General features: G+C 32.5%; 2 protein-coding genes across 2 annotated transcripts; both read left to right on the forward strand.

Annotated features, from left to right (window-relative positions):
- The first annotated feature begins 3,409 nt into the window (after nt 1-3,409).
- Nucleotides 3,410-7,067, forward strand: LOC130674571 (uncharacterized). The gene is made up of 3 exons (XM_057479931.1): nt 3,410-3,646; nt 4,493-5,018; nt 5,432-7,067. Exons 1-3 carry the CDS (start codon nt 3,527-3,529, stop codon nt 6,664-6,666), a joined length of 1,881 nt encoding a protein of 626 aa, XP_057335914.1. The 5' UTR covers nt 3,410-3,526; the 3' UTR covers nt 6,667-7,067.
- A 2,695-nt stretch (nt 7,068-9,762) lies between these two features.
- Nucleotides 9,763-14,859, forward strand: LOC130674572 (uncharacterized). The gene is made up of 3 exons (XM_057479932.1): nt 9,763-10,001; nt 10,077-10,602; nt 13,131-14,859. Exons 1-3 carry the CDS (start codon nt 9,882-9,884, stop codon nt 14,363-14,365), a joined length of 1,881 nt encoding a protein of 626 aa, XP_057335915.1. The 5' UTR covers nt 9,763-9,881; the 3' UTR covers nt 14,366-14,859.
- The last annotated feature ends 2,143 nt before the right edge of the window (nt 14,860-17,002 follow it).

Here is a 17,002-nt window from a genome sequence, read left to right on the forward strand (position 1 = left end):
CTTCATTATGCTGAGTCTATTAAAATTTACAAATCGAAAATTAGGGCAAAGTGGGCCCTCCGAAAAATTCGGATTTGATATTACAACGAAGGAGAAGACAACAATCAAAGGAAAGGGAAAAGGAAAAAGCAAATCAAAACAATCGGTGAATGATACGGCTAGTATTTTTTGTGGCAAATTATACTCAGAATCTTTAGAGCCATGGATTCAATGTGGCCAATGTAAAAATTGGGTCCATGATTCATGTGCCGGTGTTCACAACAAAGTTGTGCGAAGCTACACGTGTAATATTTGCAAATAACTATGAAACAATTGTATTTTAATGATATAAAAAATCATTTTAATAGTCTGCTGCGATATAAATTTAAAACGTTATTTTATTACACTGAGAAAAAAATTTTCTCCTGACAACTAAATTTTAGTTATGACAAGAAAATGATTTGATTACCCATTGCCAATCATATATTTGGTTGTTTTAACAAAATATTTTATAATCCACCAACAAAACGAATGATTAGAAACTATGAAATATTTAGTGAAGATAATTACGCGTTTATTAGCAAGCATAAAATCAAATTGATTACCTGTAGTGTTTATAAAGTAGTCATAATGAAATGTATGAGTGATCATTATAGAAAATGAGTTATTGATAATAATTAAATATTATTTTGAAATGACAGAATATTTATTTAACAGTTCAATAAATGTATATTTAGAAAAATAATTTATTTCCTTCACAAGTACTTCTTTTCGTACTGACAAAAATTGTTGAGGAAAAATATTAATAATGAACAATAATGTCATAGTGTAATACAGTGTACCCACATATTACTGTCAAAAATTTCCAGCGGATATATCGTCTTGTAAATGCTTCAAGCTCGGAATATAAAAACTCCGAAATAAGTATCTTACCAGAGACACCACAAATGGTGGGCGCCATCTAGTGGCGAGCATCGAACTACTCTCACTGCTGCTGCCTAACACCATAACTTTTTAAATTAATAATCATTAGATTTAAATATTAATTATTAACCTCGAATAAATTTATAGGGGAGGGTGGGGCAGAGCGGCCCCCCTAAAATTTTGACCAAAAAAAAAATTTTTTTTTTTCGACTAATTACTATAAATCCGATATGTTTGCGCATTTTTACCCCTACGCATGACATTTGGGGCAAAATGGACAAGCCCAAAATTTTGAAAAAGTGATTTTTTCATATTTTTATCGTCAAATTAAAAAAAAATTATTATTATTCCACATTTCTAGCCCTACGCATAACACCTGGGGCAAAATGGACCAGCCGAAACTTCCGAAAAAATTATTTTTTCATATTTTTCGGCCGTTTCTTTATGTAAGAGGCAAATTTGGTAACTAAAAATTTATAAAAATTAAATTTTTTTTTTTAGTTGATAAATTTTTGAAATAAAGTAAAATTATAGAATTGATTTTTTTTTTTATTAAATAACAATTAGTAATTAAGGTAATCGAGAGTGAACGATTTTTTACGCTTTAAAAAATTTTTTTCGAGTAATATAAAACCAAAAATAGTTGTCAAGAGAAAGAAATACATTCTTAATGATGAAAACAATTTAAAAAAAAAAAAAACGAAAAAAAAAAATTTTTTTATCACTTTTTGAAGGGGGGCCGCTCTGCCCCACAAAAAAAAAAAAATTTTTTCAGAATTTTGGCAAAATGTCCATAAATTTGTTCGAAATAGGACAAAAGTAAAGTGATCTTATGGTTGAAAGCCACAAAAAATAATAATTGGCTTAGGGGGGCCGCTCTGCCCCACCCTCCCCTATATTTATTTTAAATGAATATATTTTTTTGTGTCTAATTAATATTTATTAGAGTTAATATAATAATATTTTGCTTGAATATCTGGATTTGTTGGCACTATAAAATAGTTTAGTTGTCCATTAAATAGATATTTTCTTAACTTGACTAAATGATTTTATTATCTTAGAGAGAGAAATATTAATGTCAACCAAATAAAGTTTATTAATTCATTCGTTAAGAATGACAAAATAGATTATATTGACGTAATAAAATTTAGTTGACCCAAATAAATTTTAGTTTAACAGAATTTAACAAAACCAATTTAATTGTCCGAAGAAATATTTTTTCTCAGTGTATCTTTCACTTTCTTAATAAATTATATTTAATGAACTGTTTTGGTGGTCTATTTTAGCCCTCATTACATAAAAAATTTCGATGAGCTTATTATACATCCGAATTTATTGACGTATAGAAAATTTTAAGGGGCCCACTTTACCCCCTCCACCCCTCCACCCTTACTAGACTGTGAGTTTTAGACTTAATTGTGTACCGCACTAATGATTCTCAATCTAAATCTCAACGTAATTTTTTTTTCAACGCAACAGATTAAATTCTATGACTCAGCCAATTTTTAAACCGATACGTTAATTTTTTAGATCCATTTAAATCACCAGACTGGTAACCCGTGTAAAAAAAATTCGTTCCAAAAAGATTCCAAAAAAGTTCCGCATGTGGAACTTCTAAACATGAGACAGATTATAACTTCGAATGGAACTTTTTTGGAATATTAGTAATTTTGATAGTTAAAAAAAAGTTTTTATGAGCAAATTTGGAGTCAAAAAAAGATGTTTTTGGAATTTTATATAGACTTTCCAAATAAGCTCCAGAATCATCACTTTTTACTTTTTTATGAACTAAAAAAGGCGTTCCAAAAACTTTCCAAAATCACTACTTTTGCATCTTTTGAAGACTAAAGTCATTCTAGAAACATGCCAAAATAATTCAAAAATCTACTTTTGAATTTTTTATAGAACAATAAAAAAGTCCATGATAACTTCCAAAAAAGTTCCAAGAACGTCCTTTTTTTACTCTAAATTTGCTCATAAAAACTTTTTTTTACTATCAAAATTACTAACGTTCCAAAAAAGTTTCATTCGAAGTTCTAATCTGTCTCACTTTTAGAAGTTCCACGTGCGGAACTTTTTTGGAATCTTTTTGGAACGAATTTTTTTTACACGGGTTACTTCATTCGGTTAATTTCATTCGATTTTTCGAGATTTGATGCCTTTAATGCGGATTCATGCATACTCTGAATCGTACTAAATTTCAATAAATAACTTATTATTGGCATTGGAAAAAAGTTATAATTTATTATTTTTACCATGTGTCAATAAAAATTTCATAAATTATGTAGGTCAGTAAATATTATTCTGCAAATCAATTTCATGCACAGCAACAATGTTTGGAAGGGGCAGTTGACAACAGGCGAAGAAATAGTGCATGTGCATTAAATTAGACGCTCACACATGCAACAATCGAATTGCGGATGGACACGTATCCTTTGCAACAACGCAAAAGGGATCATTACTCATTTACATATTTTACTGCGTCAGTTACAGGTAAAAAGTCGAAGAGCCCAGACGCTTATTTAACAGGCATCCATTTATTGATTTTACTCAGTAGTTTGATAAATAGAAAAATATGAGATGTTAATTTATTTGAAAATTCAAATGATCTAACGATATCACGATGAGGTGGAAAGCGAAGATAATTTTGTGTTTTTTATTCGTGAGTGCCACCGAAATCTATGACATCAAGATTCCGATTCCTTCTGCACAAGGAAGTCTTCCCATCACACACAACTACACGGTAAATGATATCAATTAGGGGAGGGTGGGGCAGAGCGGCCCCCCTAAGCCAATAATTATTTTTTGTGACTTTCAACCATAAGATCACTTTACTTTTGTCCTATTTCGAACAAATTTATGGACATTTTGCCAAAATTCTGAAAAATTTTTTTTTTTTTTTTGTGGGGCAGAGCGGCCCCCCTTCAAAAAGTGATAAAAAAATTTTTTTTTTCGTTTTTTTTTTTTTTTAAATTGTTTTCATCATTAAGAATGTATTTCTTTCTCTTGACAACTATTTTTGGTTTTATATTACTCGAAAAAAATTTTTTAAAGCGTAAAAAATCGTTTTCTCTCGATTATCTTAATTACTCATTGTTATTCAATAAAAAAAAAATCAATTCTATAATTTTACTTTATTTCAAAAATTTATCAACTAAAAAAAAAAATTTAATTTTTATAAATTTTTAGTGACCAAATTTGCCTCTAACATAGAGAAACGGCCGAAAAATATGAAAAAATAATTTTTTCGGAAGTTTCGGCTGGTCCATTTTGCCCCAGGTGTTATGCGTAGGGCTAGAAATGTGGAATTATACTAATTTTTTTTTAATTTGACGATAAAAATATGAAAAAATCACTTTTTCGAAATTTTGGGCTTGTCCACTTTGCCCCAAATGTCATGCGTAGGGGTAAAAATGCGCGAACATATAGGATTTATAGTAATTAGTCGAAAAAAAAAAAATTTTTTTTTTGGTCAAAATTTCAGGGGGGCCGCTCTGCCCAATGGGGGCCGCTCTGCCCCACCCTCCCCTATAAGTAACTTGGTAATATTTGAATAGTTTAATAATTCCGTACTTTTTTCTTGTAACAGCTACAATTACTAGAGTTGTGTTTTTCTGATCGACTCAATCCTGTGGTGATCGATTCAAATTTTATTGATATCGTGCATGGAATTACAAGTAATAACGAACAAAATGTCTCTGTTATCCTAATAGATCAAAATTATTCAGATATCACGGATGAAGATCAAAAAATTGAATTCGTTGTATATCCATGTTATCCGACGTTTATTTTCTCAGCTGAAACGGTCTCTAGAGAAACAAGTTTTTTACTCAATTTACGAAGTCATTTAGAAAAGATAAATTATTGGAGTGCCGAGTCGTCTTTTTTTCTTATTATCGGAAACAAATGCGGAGATGCATTACAAAATCTGATGACTTTAATGGTTTATAAAGCTATCAAGACATACTATATATGCCTCAATGACATCGACAACAGTACGAGTATCTACACTCTGAATCCTTACGCTGACAGGGCACCGAAACCATGGCAGAAAGTTGAAGGACCAAAAGAACCGTATTCTGGATCAACGCTTTTTAACATGTCGTTCATTAACGGTAAGGACCCATTTGAAAATCTTATAGCAATCTTGCTCAAGCCACAATTCTAGTCCACTAGTTTCCCAAATGAAAACAATTTTTTTCTCTGAAAAACTTGCTGATTTTTGATTAACTTTTGATTGGGTTAATTTGGAACTTTCCATTTCAATCCTATTGAAACTAATTGAAGGTCAATCAAGAATTCGACAAAACTTCTTAGGCTTTCGTGTATTCCGTGTATCAAAATATTCAGCAATTTGAAATAATTTCATAAAATTATATAAAAAGATTTTTTCTCGAGCAGTATTTAATGAAAAAGTTTATGAACCCGATGTTCAACATTTGACAGCTTCTATTACGAGTATTCCATATATAAATTAACTTTTGAATGCAGTATAGAATAATCAACTATGATTTTTTTTGTTTTGCAGATACAAACATTTGTTCGAGTATAACTTTTGACAAAACCAAGTTTCTTGACGGTCACAAACTTTACGTAGAGGATGATTTAACCGGTCAAAAAAGTAATTTCCACCAAAAAAATTTAAATTTCTATGAGGATTTACTGTCGGAAATGAACGTCACACAAGTGAATTCTAGTTTTTTCCGAAAAAACGGTGACTCGATGTATATTTCGAACTCTTATGAACTAATCGACAACATGATGGAAGTTAGTAATATTCTTCCATATTTTGCTCAAGAAGGCTTCATTATAGTAACACAGAAACAAAGCTTCATACCCACCTTCGAACAAGTAATTGACAGTTTCTTTAGTCGGGATAGAATAGTAATGTCGTGCGTTATTTTGACATTTTTTTTTTTAATGATGCTTCTGAACCACAAATACGATTTTAATGCGGCAGTATTAGATCTTTTGTCATTTCTTCTCGACATGGGAATATCGACTCCAATGCTTACGGTGTCGATGCGCATAACGTTCATGACCGCAGCTTTATTCGCATTGATATTCAACCCGGTGTTCCAGGGACAACTCACTTCTTTTTTGTCTAGACCAGGACATGGAAATGTCGAGACGCTTCAAGACTTACGTGATAACAATTATCACGTTTATTTCACAAGTATGTCAGTCTCTGACGAATTGTATGATCGTAAAATATGGGATAAAAATTCTTATACAAAGTATTTGCATCGTTTGTTTTTCAACTCCCATAAAGTCTGTGTGGATAAAGTAAAGAAAAATTCTTCCATTGCATGTGTATTAGACGCTACGGAATTTGAACACGTTGATCCAAATACACACATTTCGAATATATTTTCTTATAAATACCGTGTGTTTGTGACTGAAAAAGGTCATCCACTAAATAGAAAAATAAATAAGATAGCGTTGAAGTTGTTTGAAACCGGTCATTTAAGTCATGCTGAGAGACGCGATCTTCATAGGATTTTGTTGGCACGTAAAAGAAAACTAGATAAAATCAAGGCATTACGAAAGTATAATCAATTGGAACTGGAAGACTTTAGATTAGCTTACATTGCGGTAGTACTTGCTTTCGCATGGGCAATCCTCGTTTTTGGTATTGAAGTAACGTTCAGAAAATTAGAAGCGCGTTTAGATAAACGGTCGAAAGAACGGGAGATGAGGAAATTAATAATTAGACGGCGAATCGTGTCTACTGCTAATAGAATTAATAATCTCACTCAATAATTGTAATCCTCGCTAAAATACCACGTGAGTAGTTTTGATACCGCCTATCCATTCACCGATTGACGTGCCGTGTTTCTAAAGTGAAGAGTGAATTCACTTAGTATATATATTTTTTTTCTAATTCAGGATTTCGTAATTCTATAAATATTGTAATCTTTTAAGTGATAGCTAATGAAATTTCATATTATTATTTATTCTTGACAATAAAAGTGATCAAATATCGTGAGCTCGCGATTTGATCATAACATATTTGTTTTAAATATTTCGTTTGGTAGATTTTCTCGTTTATGAGAAAAATCCAAAAGTCGTGAACAAAAATACTTATATTACTTGATGCACATTCATAATCAATGTGATTGCCTATACTTCTTAAATAGATTTGAAACTACCTTATAATTATATGTGTGCCATTAATTAATAACAATCACAAAATCGTAACTCTGTCAATGTATTACTAAATAAAACACTATTCAAATTATAGTTATTTCAAATTACTGCGTTTTTATGTTCATAAACTTTTAGTCCTTTATACCCCTTCGGAAAAAATCTAATGATCACTAATGAAAAATCATCAGTTTATGTAATAAATTTTGGTTATTGATCATAAGTACCGCGACTATGAATTTTGAAACGATTTTAAAAGTGATGTCTGCAAAAAAAGTTTATGCATAATTAGATGTACTCATATATAATTATATAAAACTCTTCATGATTTTATCTAATTTTTTTAAATTTTCATATTTAATTAGATATAAATATATATATATTAGACTGGGCCAAAAAAATCGACTATTTTTTTTTTAACGATACTGTGGAAGTATTATTTGGGATTACAAAAAAAAATTATTGTGAAAATTTGAGCCCTTAATTTTGATATTAAGAGGTGTATCATCGCAATTTTCGATTTTTTTTAAATGAGCGGGTGTTTGTCTCATAACTCTCAATCCATCGAGATAAACGAAATCGACGCAGATGTATTTTTTGAAGGAAATTTGATGCTCTACAAAAAAGGTCTGATTAAAATTTTTCGTCAGATGAACCGTTTCTTTATAATCATGCTTTGGACATTGGTATGATTTTTAAATTTGATTGTTCAACTTTGGAATTTTGTAATTCATGTAAAAATAAGTTTCTGGGAAAAAACAATGAATATTCTTGAAGCAAATTGAATGCTCTACAAAAAAAGTCTCTTAACAATTTTCGCTAAATTCACTCCTTCAAAAGTTATTCAAGGTTGAAGTTATGTAAAACGACTTCAATAATCTTGAATAACTTTTGAAGGAGTGAATTTAGCGAAAATGGTTAAGAGACTTTTTTTGTAGAGCATTCAATTTTCTTCAAGAATATTCATTGTCTTTTTCCGGAAACTTATTTTTACATGAATTACAAAATTCCAAAGTTGAACAATCAAATTTTAAAATCATACCAAAGTTCAAAGCATGATTATAAAGAAACGAATCGTCTGACGAAAAATTTTAATCAGACCTTTTTTATAGAGCATCAAATTTCCTTCAAAAAATGTATCTGCATCGATTTTGTTTATCTCGATGGATTGAGAGTTATGAGACAAACACCCGCTCATTTAAAAAAAATCGAAAATTGCGATGATACACCTCTTAATGTCAAAATTAAGGGCTCAAATTTTCACAATAATTTTTTTTTGTCATCCCAAATAATATTTACACAGTATCGTTAAAAAAAAAAATAGTCGATTTTTTTGGCCCAGTCTAATATATATATATATCAAAAAAAAAATTTAGAACACAAAAAACAAGTTTCAATTTTTTTTCTTTTCTACGATTTTTTTTGACATTTTTTGGAAATTTTTAATTTTTTTTGTCATTTCCTTGCATTTGCTGAGTTATCAACGCAAAAATTTGAGAAAAGTCGAAAAAAAAATTTTTTTCATTTTGATTATGATTACACAATTAAAGGAACAAAACTTGCTCCTTTAATTGTTTAGCTAAACTTTGATCGATGATTCCCAAAAAACGGTTCGATAGATCAATTTAAAAATTTACAGGGGTCTTGGAGGTACATTAAGCTAAAAAAGTCCCTGGCAACATTATTTTTTTTATCGATATTTGCAGAGTAGCGGTTGATTTACTAAAAAACCAAAAAAAGTCATTTTTTTGTACTTACTTCTAATGGATGTTAAAAATAAAAAAAAATTTTTTTTCAAAAAATGATGACAGGGTCTTGTAGGGAATTTATTAAAGTTTTTAACGCCGCCCTTCAACTTTCTGTGCGATCATTGGTACCTGAAATATCGATGATCAAAGACAAAAGGATCATTTTCTGTTTGAAGGCTGATATCTCTGCGACAAATCGTCCTACGAGGTTAAAAAAAAAAACAAATTGAAGCTGAATAAATTTGCTAAACGAACGATGCATTCGTTTAGTTGAAAGAATTTTTTCGCGGTCCGTGGGCTCTTCGAAAAAAAAAAAAATTTAGAAATTTTTTGTCTCGCGGCATTTCTTATGTTTGCGCAATAACCGGAGCTTTTAAAAAATTTTGAAAAAAATGCACCAAAACTAGAGTTTTCAAGCTGTGAAATGCTTCTTTTAAAATCTCGATACGATCATTTTTCACCAAGTTACAGCCTTCCAAAAATCACTAAAAAATTTATAAAATTTTTCTGCTCCTTTACTTTTTTGCATTAGTGTATTTGAAGGAATGGGATACCTTTTTTTTTTTAATAGGGATATCCTGATGAGGTTCTGATCAGGAACATTGCGTTTATTCGATTGTTCAGTTGCCCGGAAATATCAAAACTGCGATAAGCTCAAGAGTAAAAGATCGAGATCTTAAGTATTCGAATGCTTTTTTGACAGAACCTGTTCCCATTACTGATGATTCATTCGGTCTTCATTTTCCTGGCGAACGTACATTTTTCTGCGGATCGATTTTGCGTGAAGCGCCGATGTTCAGGAGTGGCGATTGATTGCTCAAGTATTATGAGTGTATGTGCATTAGATTGAATGGTAACACATATAATACTCGAGTGACAAGTGGACACGTATCCTTTGCAATCACCTAAGTGGTCATGTCATTTGTTTATTGGTACCGTTGCGTTAGTGACGAGTGTAAAGTCAGTGAGCATAGACGCGTATTTATGAAGCATCCGTCTATTGATTTCACTTGATAATCCAGCGAATATTTAAAACAGTGACATAATTATTTATTTAAAAATTTGAAGACCGTGATAATTACAATGAAGAGAATCAAAGAATTAATTTGGTATTTTTTACTTGTGAGTGCCATTGAATGCTACGAGATCAAGATTCCGGTTCTTCCAGCACCGGAAAGTTCTCCCGTCACACACAACCACACGGTAATTGAGTTGAAGTATAATTAACTTGGAAATATTTAAATAATTTAATAATTCTATATTTTTTTTTCTTCATAGCGGCAATTGCTGGAATTGTGTTTTTCTGATCAACTCAATCCTCTGGTGATCGATTTAAATTTGATTAATATCGTGCATGGAATTAGAAGCAATGACGATAGAATCATCTCTGTGATCCCAATAGATAAAAATTACCATGGTCCCGGAGATGGTGATGAAAAATCCGATTTCATAGTATATCCTTCTTATCCGACGTTTGTTTTCTCAGCTGAAACGGTCAATAGACGGTCAACATTCTTATTGAATTTACAAAGCAATTTAGTCAAGATAAATTATTGGAATCCCGAGTTGTCATTTTTCCTTGTGATCGGAAACAAATGCAGCGATGCACTACAAAAATTAACAGCTTTAATGGATTCCGACGCGTTAAAATCATACTACATATGTCCCAACGACTTTGACAACAGTACGAGTATCTACACTCTGAATCCTTACGCTGACAGGGCACCGAAACCATGGCAGAAAGTTGAAGGACCAAAAGAACCGTATTCTGGATCAACGCTTTTTAAGATGTCGATCATTAACGGTAAGAACCCATGTAAAAATCTTATAGCAATTTTGCCTGAATCTAGTCACAAGTACTTTAGTTGTCGACGTTTTTCTATAACTACGGCTCTTTTAGATTGAAAGCTTTGATAAAATCTGGTTGAAGGTCAATCGGATGTTTATCAGATTCAATCGGAAACAAACATTCGATCAGAATTACTCGAGTGCGTTCCAAAGTATCTTATTGAAATTTAACCGGACTTAATAAAAAAAATCTGTCTATCGGTTAACCCTGCGGGCCAGCCCTAAAACTTCCCGCTGTTTTCGAGCTCCTTGAGCTCGAAAATTTTGTCGTGAATGCATTATCGAGCTCTTCGAGCTCGAAAATACTTTTGTATGCCGTTCTTTTCGGAAAAAATAGTTTTTTACCATTTTATCTCCAACGATATCTCTCAAACGAATAGACCGATTGAGACGGTTGAGGTAGCAATCAACGCGTTATATTGAGTTCTAGAGCTGATAAAATTTTGAACTCGATCGTTTAACTCGTTACGGAGAAATCAATTAAAAACTAAAAAAAAAAAAATTTTAACTTCCCGCTAAGATAATTGTAAATTTTCAAAAATTCGGGAAGTTATTGTTTCCACCCCGATTTTCGAAAATCAAGTTTTCATCAGATGTCGACGTTTTGAGGTCCGAGGAAGCTATTCTGACGATTTCCAGAATGATGTCCCAGTGTATGTATGTGTGTGTGTGTGTGTGTGTGTGTGTGTGTGTGTGTGTGTGTGTGTGTGTGTGTGTGTGTGTGTGTGTGTGTGTGTGTGTGTAAATTCGTTATAACTATTTAACTAATGAACCGATTTAGATGGTTATGGTGGCAATCGAGAGAGCTTGTTGGCCGTCAACTTTCCTGAGAATTTCAGAACATTTGATCAAGTAGACTCGAAAATATTGGCGAATTACGAAAAAAAAAAAAGTTTTTTTTTTTAGATTCTTATTGACTTCTCAGAAACGAGTTCAACGATCAACTTCAAAATCTAGTCAGCTCTAGAACTTTATAAGCCGCGTCGGATGCCACCCCAACCATCTCAATCGGTTAATTTGTTCAAGAGATATCGTTGGAGAAAGAAATGGTGAAAAACGGGTTTTTCCAAATACCTTCAAAACGGCAGAACGGATTGATTTCAAAATTGTATCAGCTCTAGAATTCGAGCGAACGCGCCAATTGCCACCTCAAACGTCAAAATCTGTCGATTAGTTTCAAAGATATCGGCGCTGAAAAGTTAAAAAAATAACATTTTATGTTATTTTTTCCGGATAAATTAAAATGTAAAGTACTAAATGTGTATGAAATCATACCAACTCTTTCTCTTTATCGTCTCTGTCGATCGTCATATAGTGACATCTAACTTGTTCTGTAGTTTAAAACATATTATCAGCAAAAAATTGTGAAAACCCAGTTTTTGATATCTTTCTCTGACATTTCATATATTACTGCTCTGACCTAAGTCAAAACGCACTTAAATCTTGATTTTGATGACTGACATTGATTTCTGCCTCGATACGTTCATTTGATTGAACACAATTGAGAATACAAATTTTAAAGCCGCTTCTTCATTAATAATTTTCGATTCTTTAACTCGTCAAACTTTAGCAAAAAACGTAACTTGGTAGAGCTTGAAAAGCTCATAAAAAATAATCCCAAGTAATAGCATTTTCGAGCTCGAAAGTCAGGATAGCTTCCTAGGACCTCTAAACATCAAGATCTGATGGAAACTCGATTTTCGAAAATCGGAGTGAAACCAATAACTTCCCGAATTTTTCAAAAATCATCAATTTTCTTAGCGGGAAGTTGAAAAAATGCTTACTATATTCCGATTTAATACGATTAATATTTTTTAATTAGACCGAATCAGATTTTATCAGTAAATATTAATTTCAATCAGATTCAGTTGGATAACAATAATTTTTTTTTTGACGACTGGTCGACTTCCGATCAACTTTCAATCGGATTCATTCGGAATTTTCGGATTAAAACTGATCGGAAGATAATTAGAAATTTCCTGCGATTTAATATATTTCGAGTTTCAAAATATCTTGCAATTTCATAAAATGTTGTTATCCCATAGGTCTAGATTTGAATTCAGTAAATTTTACCCAATTTCATAAAATGTCTACGACTTTTGTAAACTAAAACAAATCATCATTTAATTTTATGGAATGAAATTTCATACATTTCTGCAAAATCTTACCTAATTATATCCACACTTTAAAACCAAGTATGCAGTCGAAGTTAACACACTTGCCAAATAAAATTAAAACGTGATAAGTGAACAATAGATATATAACACACCGTGAAATGTGTTTCAAGTGACTACAAAAAACTGTAGTTTTCCTTATGGCCTTAAACATAGAACACATTTTTCGCGGGCAGTCTTAAATAAAGGATTGTATAAAATCAATGTGTGGCATCTAACAGCATTCGTTATAAGCATTCAGTATATTAACTGACTATAAATGTTTATTGAATTTTCCAACTACATATTGCTTTTCTTTTTTGTTTTGCAGACACAAACAGCTGTTCAAGTATAATGTTTGACAAAACAAAATTTCTTGGTGGGCACAAACTTTGGGTACGCAACCTTTTAAACAAGCGAGAAGGTAATTTACGTCAAAAAATATTAACTTTCTACGAGAATTTATTCTCGGAGATGAACGTCACACTAGTTAATTCTAGACTTCACAGAAAGGTTGACTATCTGGCTATTGTGGACACTGTTGAACTTTTCTCAGACATGATGGAAGTTCATAACATTATTCCATATTTTACTCAAGAAGGCTTCATTATAGTAACACAAAAACAAAGTTACATACCCACCTTCGAACAACTTATTGACAGTTTCTTTACTCGGGAAAGAATAGCTATGTCGTCTGTTATTTTGACATTTTTTTTTCTAATGATGCTTCTTAACCACAAATACGATTTTAATGCGGCAGTGTTAGATCTTTTGTCATTTCTTCTCGACATGGGAATATCGACTCCAATGCTCAGGGTATCGATGCGCATAACGTTCATGACCGCATCTTTATTTGCATTGATGTTCAATCCGGTGTTCCAGGGACAACTCACTTCTTTCTTGTCTAGACCAGGACATGGAAATGTCGAGACGCTTCAAGACTTACGTGATAACAATTATCACGTTTATTACACAACTAAAGCAGTCGCCAACGAATTGTATGATAGTAACATATGGGATAAAAATTCTTCTGAAAAGTATTTGCATTATTCGAGGTTTTTAGACCGGAATATCTGCGCTGACAACGTGAATAGAAACTCTTCCATAGCATGTGTATTCGATGCTACGGACTTTGAACACATTGATCCAAATACACACATTTCTAAACCTTTTTCTTATCAATACCGTGTGATTGTGACTGATAAAGGTCATCCACTAAATAGAAAAATAAATAAGATAGCGTTGAAGTTGTTTGAAACCGGTCATTTAAGTCATGCTGAGAGACGCGATCTTCATAGGATTTTGTTGGCACGTAAAAGAAAACTAGATAAAATCAAGGCATTACGAAAGTATAATCAATTGGAACTGGAAGACTTCAAATTAGCTTACATTGCGGTAGCACTTGCTTTCTCATGGGCAATCCTCGTTTTTGGTATTGAAGTAACCTTCAGAAAATTAGAAGCGCGTTTAGATAAACGGTCGAAAGAACGGGAGTTAAGGAAATTAATAATTAGACGGCGAATCGTGTCTACTGCTCATAGAATTAACAATCTCACTCAAGAATAGTAATCCTCGATAAAATGCCACGTGACTCGTTTTCCCACCACTTATTCGTTCATCGATTGACGTGCCGTGTTTCGAAAGTGAAGAGTGAATACACTTAGTTAGTAAAATAACTAATTTTTTTTTTTTAAGTCAGAATTCCGAAACTCTGTAAATATTGTAATCTTTTAAGTGGTAGCTAATGAAATTTCATATTATTATTAATTTTTGACAATAAAAGTGATCAAATATCGTGAGGTTGTGATCTGATCATAAAATATTTGTTTTGAATATTTCATTAAGGAGATTTTCACGTTCATGAGAAAAATCCAAAAGTTGTGAACAAAAACACTTGTATTATTGAATGCTCATTCTGGCATTAATTTCTAAATCCGAATTTCATAATCATTACTTGAGCGTAATAATCAATGTGATTGTCTACACTTCTTAAATAGATTTGAAACTATCTTATAATTATATGTGTGACATTAATTAATAACAATCACAAAATCGTAACTCTGTCAATGTATTACTTAATAAAAAACTATTCAAATTATGATAATTGTGGTTTGCTGTGTTTTAATATTTATAAACTTTTCTAGTCCTTAGTACCTCTTCGGAAAAATACAATGATCACTATTGAAAAATCATCAGTTGTAATAAATTTTTATTATTAATCATTAGTACCGTGACTAGTCAATGTTGTAACTGTTTTAAAAGTGAATACTGCGAGAAAAGTTATGCGTAATTAGATGTTATCATATCACACTAAACGCACTAATGACAGTACAGTCGACTTTCTCTAAAGGTTCTCTGCCTAAAGGTTCCCGCTGTCTATAGGTTCCAGGATACATTGCTTAAAGGTTCCCGGATATTCCCCCACCCGCTTTCTCGAGTGACGAATCACAATTCAGTTTTCAAGCGCTAACTTTAAATACACGTTTTTTTGAGGTTATGTTTACTGCGCAATGTGTTCGTTTTAGCGTGCGCCTCGGCGCTCGAGGGGAATATATTGTAGGGGAAGTGCTGATGGTGGGGAGAGAACCTTTAGGCAATGGTTCTGTCCCGACGTGGAACCTTTAGACAGAGTCGACTGTAAAGTATCAGCGTGCGAAAATATTAGACCATTAGTGGTTTATTAGTACACGGTAAGAAATGCATGGTGTTCTACACCATGCTGGTATGGTTTTAAGACAGAAACTTAAATAGTTTGTGAAATATTCCAAGACAGTATTGTAACGAGACCCAGAAGTATGGCGTTATTCACTATAATGTATAGTACTGGAGCTATTGTATTGCTCGCACGTATGCATAGGAGGCACGGCGAAACACCATGGCCCTGAGAGCCATACTAATATGCCGTGTGCACAATGCTACTAGTTTTTCCCGCCATAATTTTTGGCGTGTTGATCAATGTATACTATCGTATTACCGCCAAAACTATATAGATGTCGTTAGACTAGGCTTATCGGCCAGAAGCAATCTGGATACGGTAATGCAGTGTGGGCCTGACGGCCATACTGACAATGCAGAGTTCGCCACAACTATCGCCAATGTTACTATTCTCGCAATGGTTGAATCATCCAGGCAATCAATTTTATAACCTATGAAAATATCCGATACCATACAGTTTGGCGTTCGAGCCCATGCTGGCATAGTGATATCCGCAAAATATTTCTTAACGTCTATTGTCCAATAGTGGTCATTAGTATTTTTCCGTGAGGGTAATGTGTCCATAAGAAATAATAGTATATTACATACCTAGGCCAGTAAAATAAGATAAGTGTCAGAGTACATGTAATTGTTGGCCGAGGCTAAGCCGAGGTTGACAAACATGTGGGCTGAAGCTTTCTTATTTACCGGCCAAGGTGCGTATACTATTCTTCCGCTCGACGAAGTCGGAAAGTTGCCACTTCGTTCAGGGCAGAAGCCCGAAAAGTGCCACTTTCCGATCGGAGGGCAGAAAAAATTATAAATTCATTGGAAAAAATCATTGTCCCGATGAATGATTATTTACATAATTTTAATCATTAATTAATGATAGGTGTTGAAAACAAATTAAAATTCATTATTTTTTCGATGTGCAAATAAAAATTTCATAAAATATGTAGGTCAGTGAATGTTATTCTGCAAATCAATTTCTCGCACAGCAACAATGTTTGGAAGGGGCAGTTGACAACAGGCGAAGAAATAGTGCATGTGCATTAAATTAGAAGCTCACACATGCAACAATCGAATTGCGGATGGACACGTATCCTTTGCAACAACGTAAAAGGGATCATTACTCATTTATTTATTTTACTGCGTCAGTTACAGGTAAAAAGTCAAAGAGACCAGACGCATATTTAACAGGCATCCATTTATTGATTTTACTCAGTAGTTTAATAAATAGTAAAATTTAAAATGTTAATTTATTTGAAAATTCAAATGATCTAACGATATCACAATGAGGTGGAAAGCGAAGATAATTTTGTGTTTTTTATTCGTGAGTGCCATCGAAAGCTATGACATCAAGATTCCGGTTCTTCCAGCACCGGAAAGTTCTCCCGTCACACACAACCACACGGTAATTGATTTGAATTATAATTAACCTGGAAATATTTAAATAATTTAATAATTCCATATTTATTTTTCTTTACAGCGGCAATTGCTGGAATTGTG

Source organism: Microplitis mediator, chromosome 9 (assembly GCF_029852145.1).
Source record: "Microplitis mediator isolate UGA2020A chromosome 9, iyMicMedi2.1, whole genome shotgun sequence".
NCBI lineage: Eukaryota > Metazoa > Arthropoda > Insecta > Hymenoptera > Braconidae > Microplitis > Microplitis mediator.

Excerpts from the sequence above, each read along its gene's own strand:
- LOC130674571 (XM_057479931.1), top strand. The coding sequence starts at position 3,527 with ATGAGGTGGAAAGCGAAGATAATTTTGTGTTTTTTATTCGTGAGTGCC. Across the intron at positions 3,647-4,492 it reads CCATCACACACAACTACACG|CTACAATTACTAGAGTTGTG; the intron begins GTAAATGATATC and ends TTCTTGTAACAG. Across the intron at positions 5,019-5,431 it reads TAACATGTCGTTCATTAACG|ATACAAACATTTGTTCGAGT; the intron begins GTAAGGACCCAT and ends TTTGTTTTGCAG.
- LOC130674572 (XM_057479932.1), top strand. The coding sequence starts at position 9,882 with ATGAAGAGAATCAAAGAATTAATTTGGTATTTTTTACTTGTGAGTGCC. Across the intron at positions 10,002-10,076 it reads CCGTCACACACAACCACACG|CGGCAATTGCTGGAATTGTG; the intron begins GTAATTGAGTTG and ends TTTTCTTCATAG. Across the intron at positions 10,603-13,130 it reads TAAGATGTCGATCATTAACG|ACACAAACAGCTGTTCAAGT; the intron begins GTAAGAACCCAT and ends TTTGTTTTGCAG.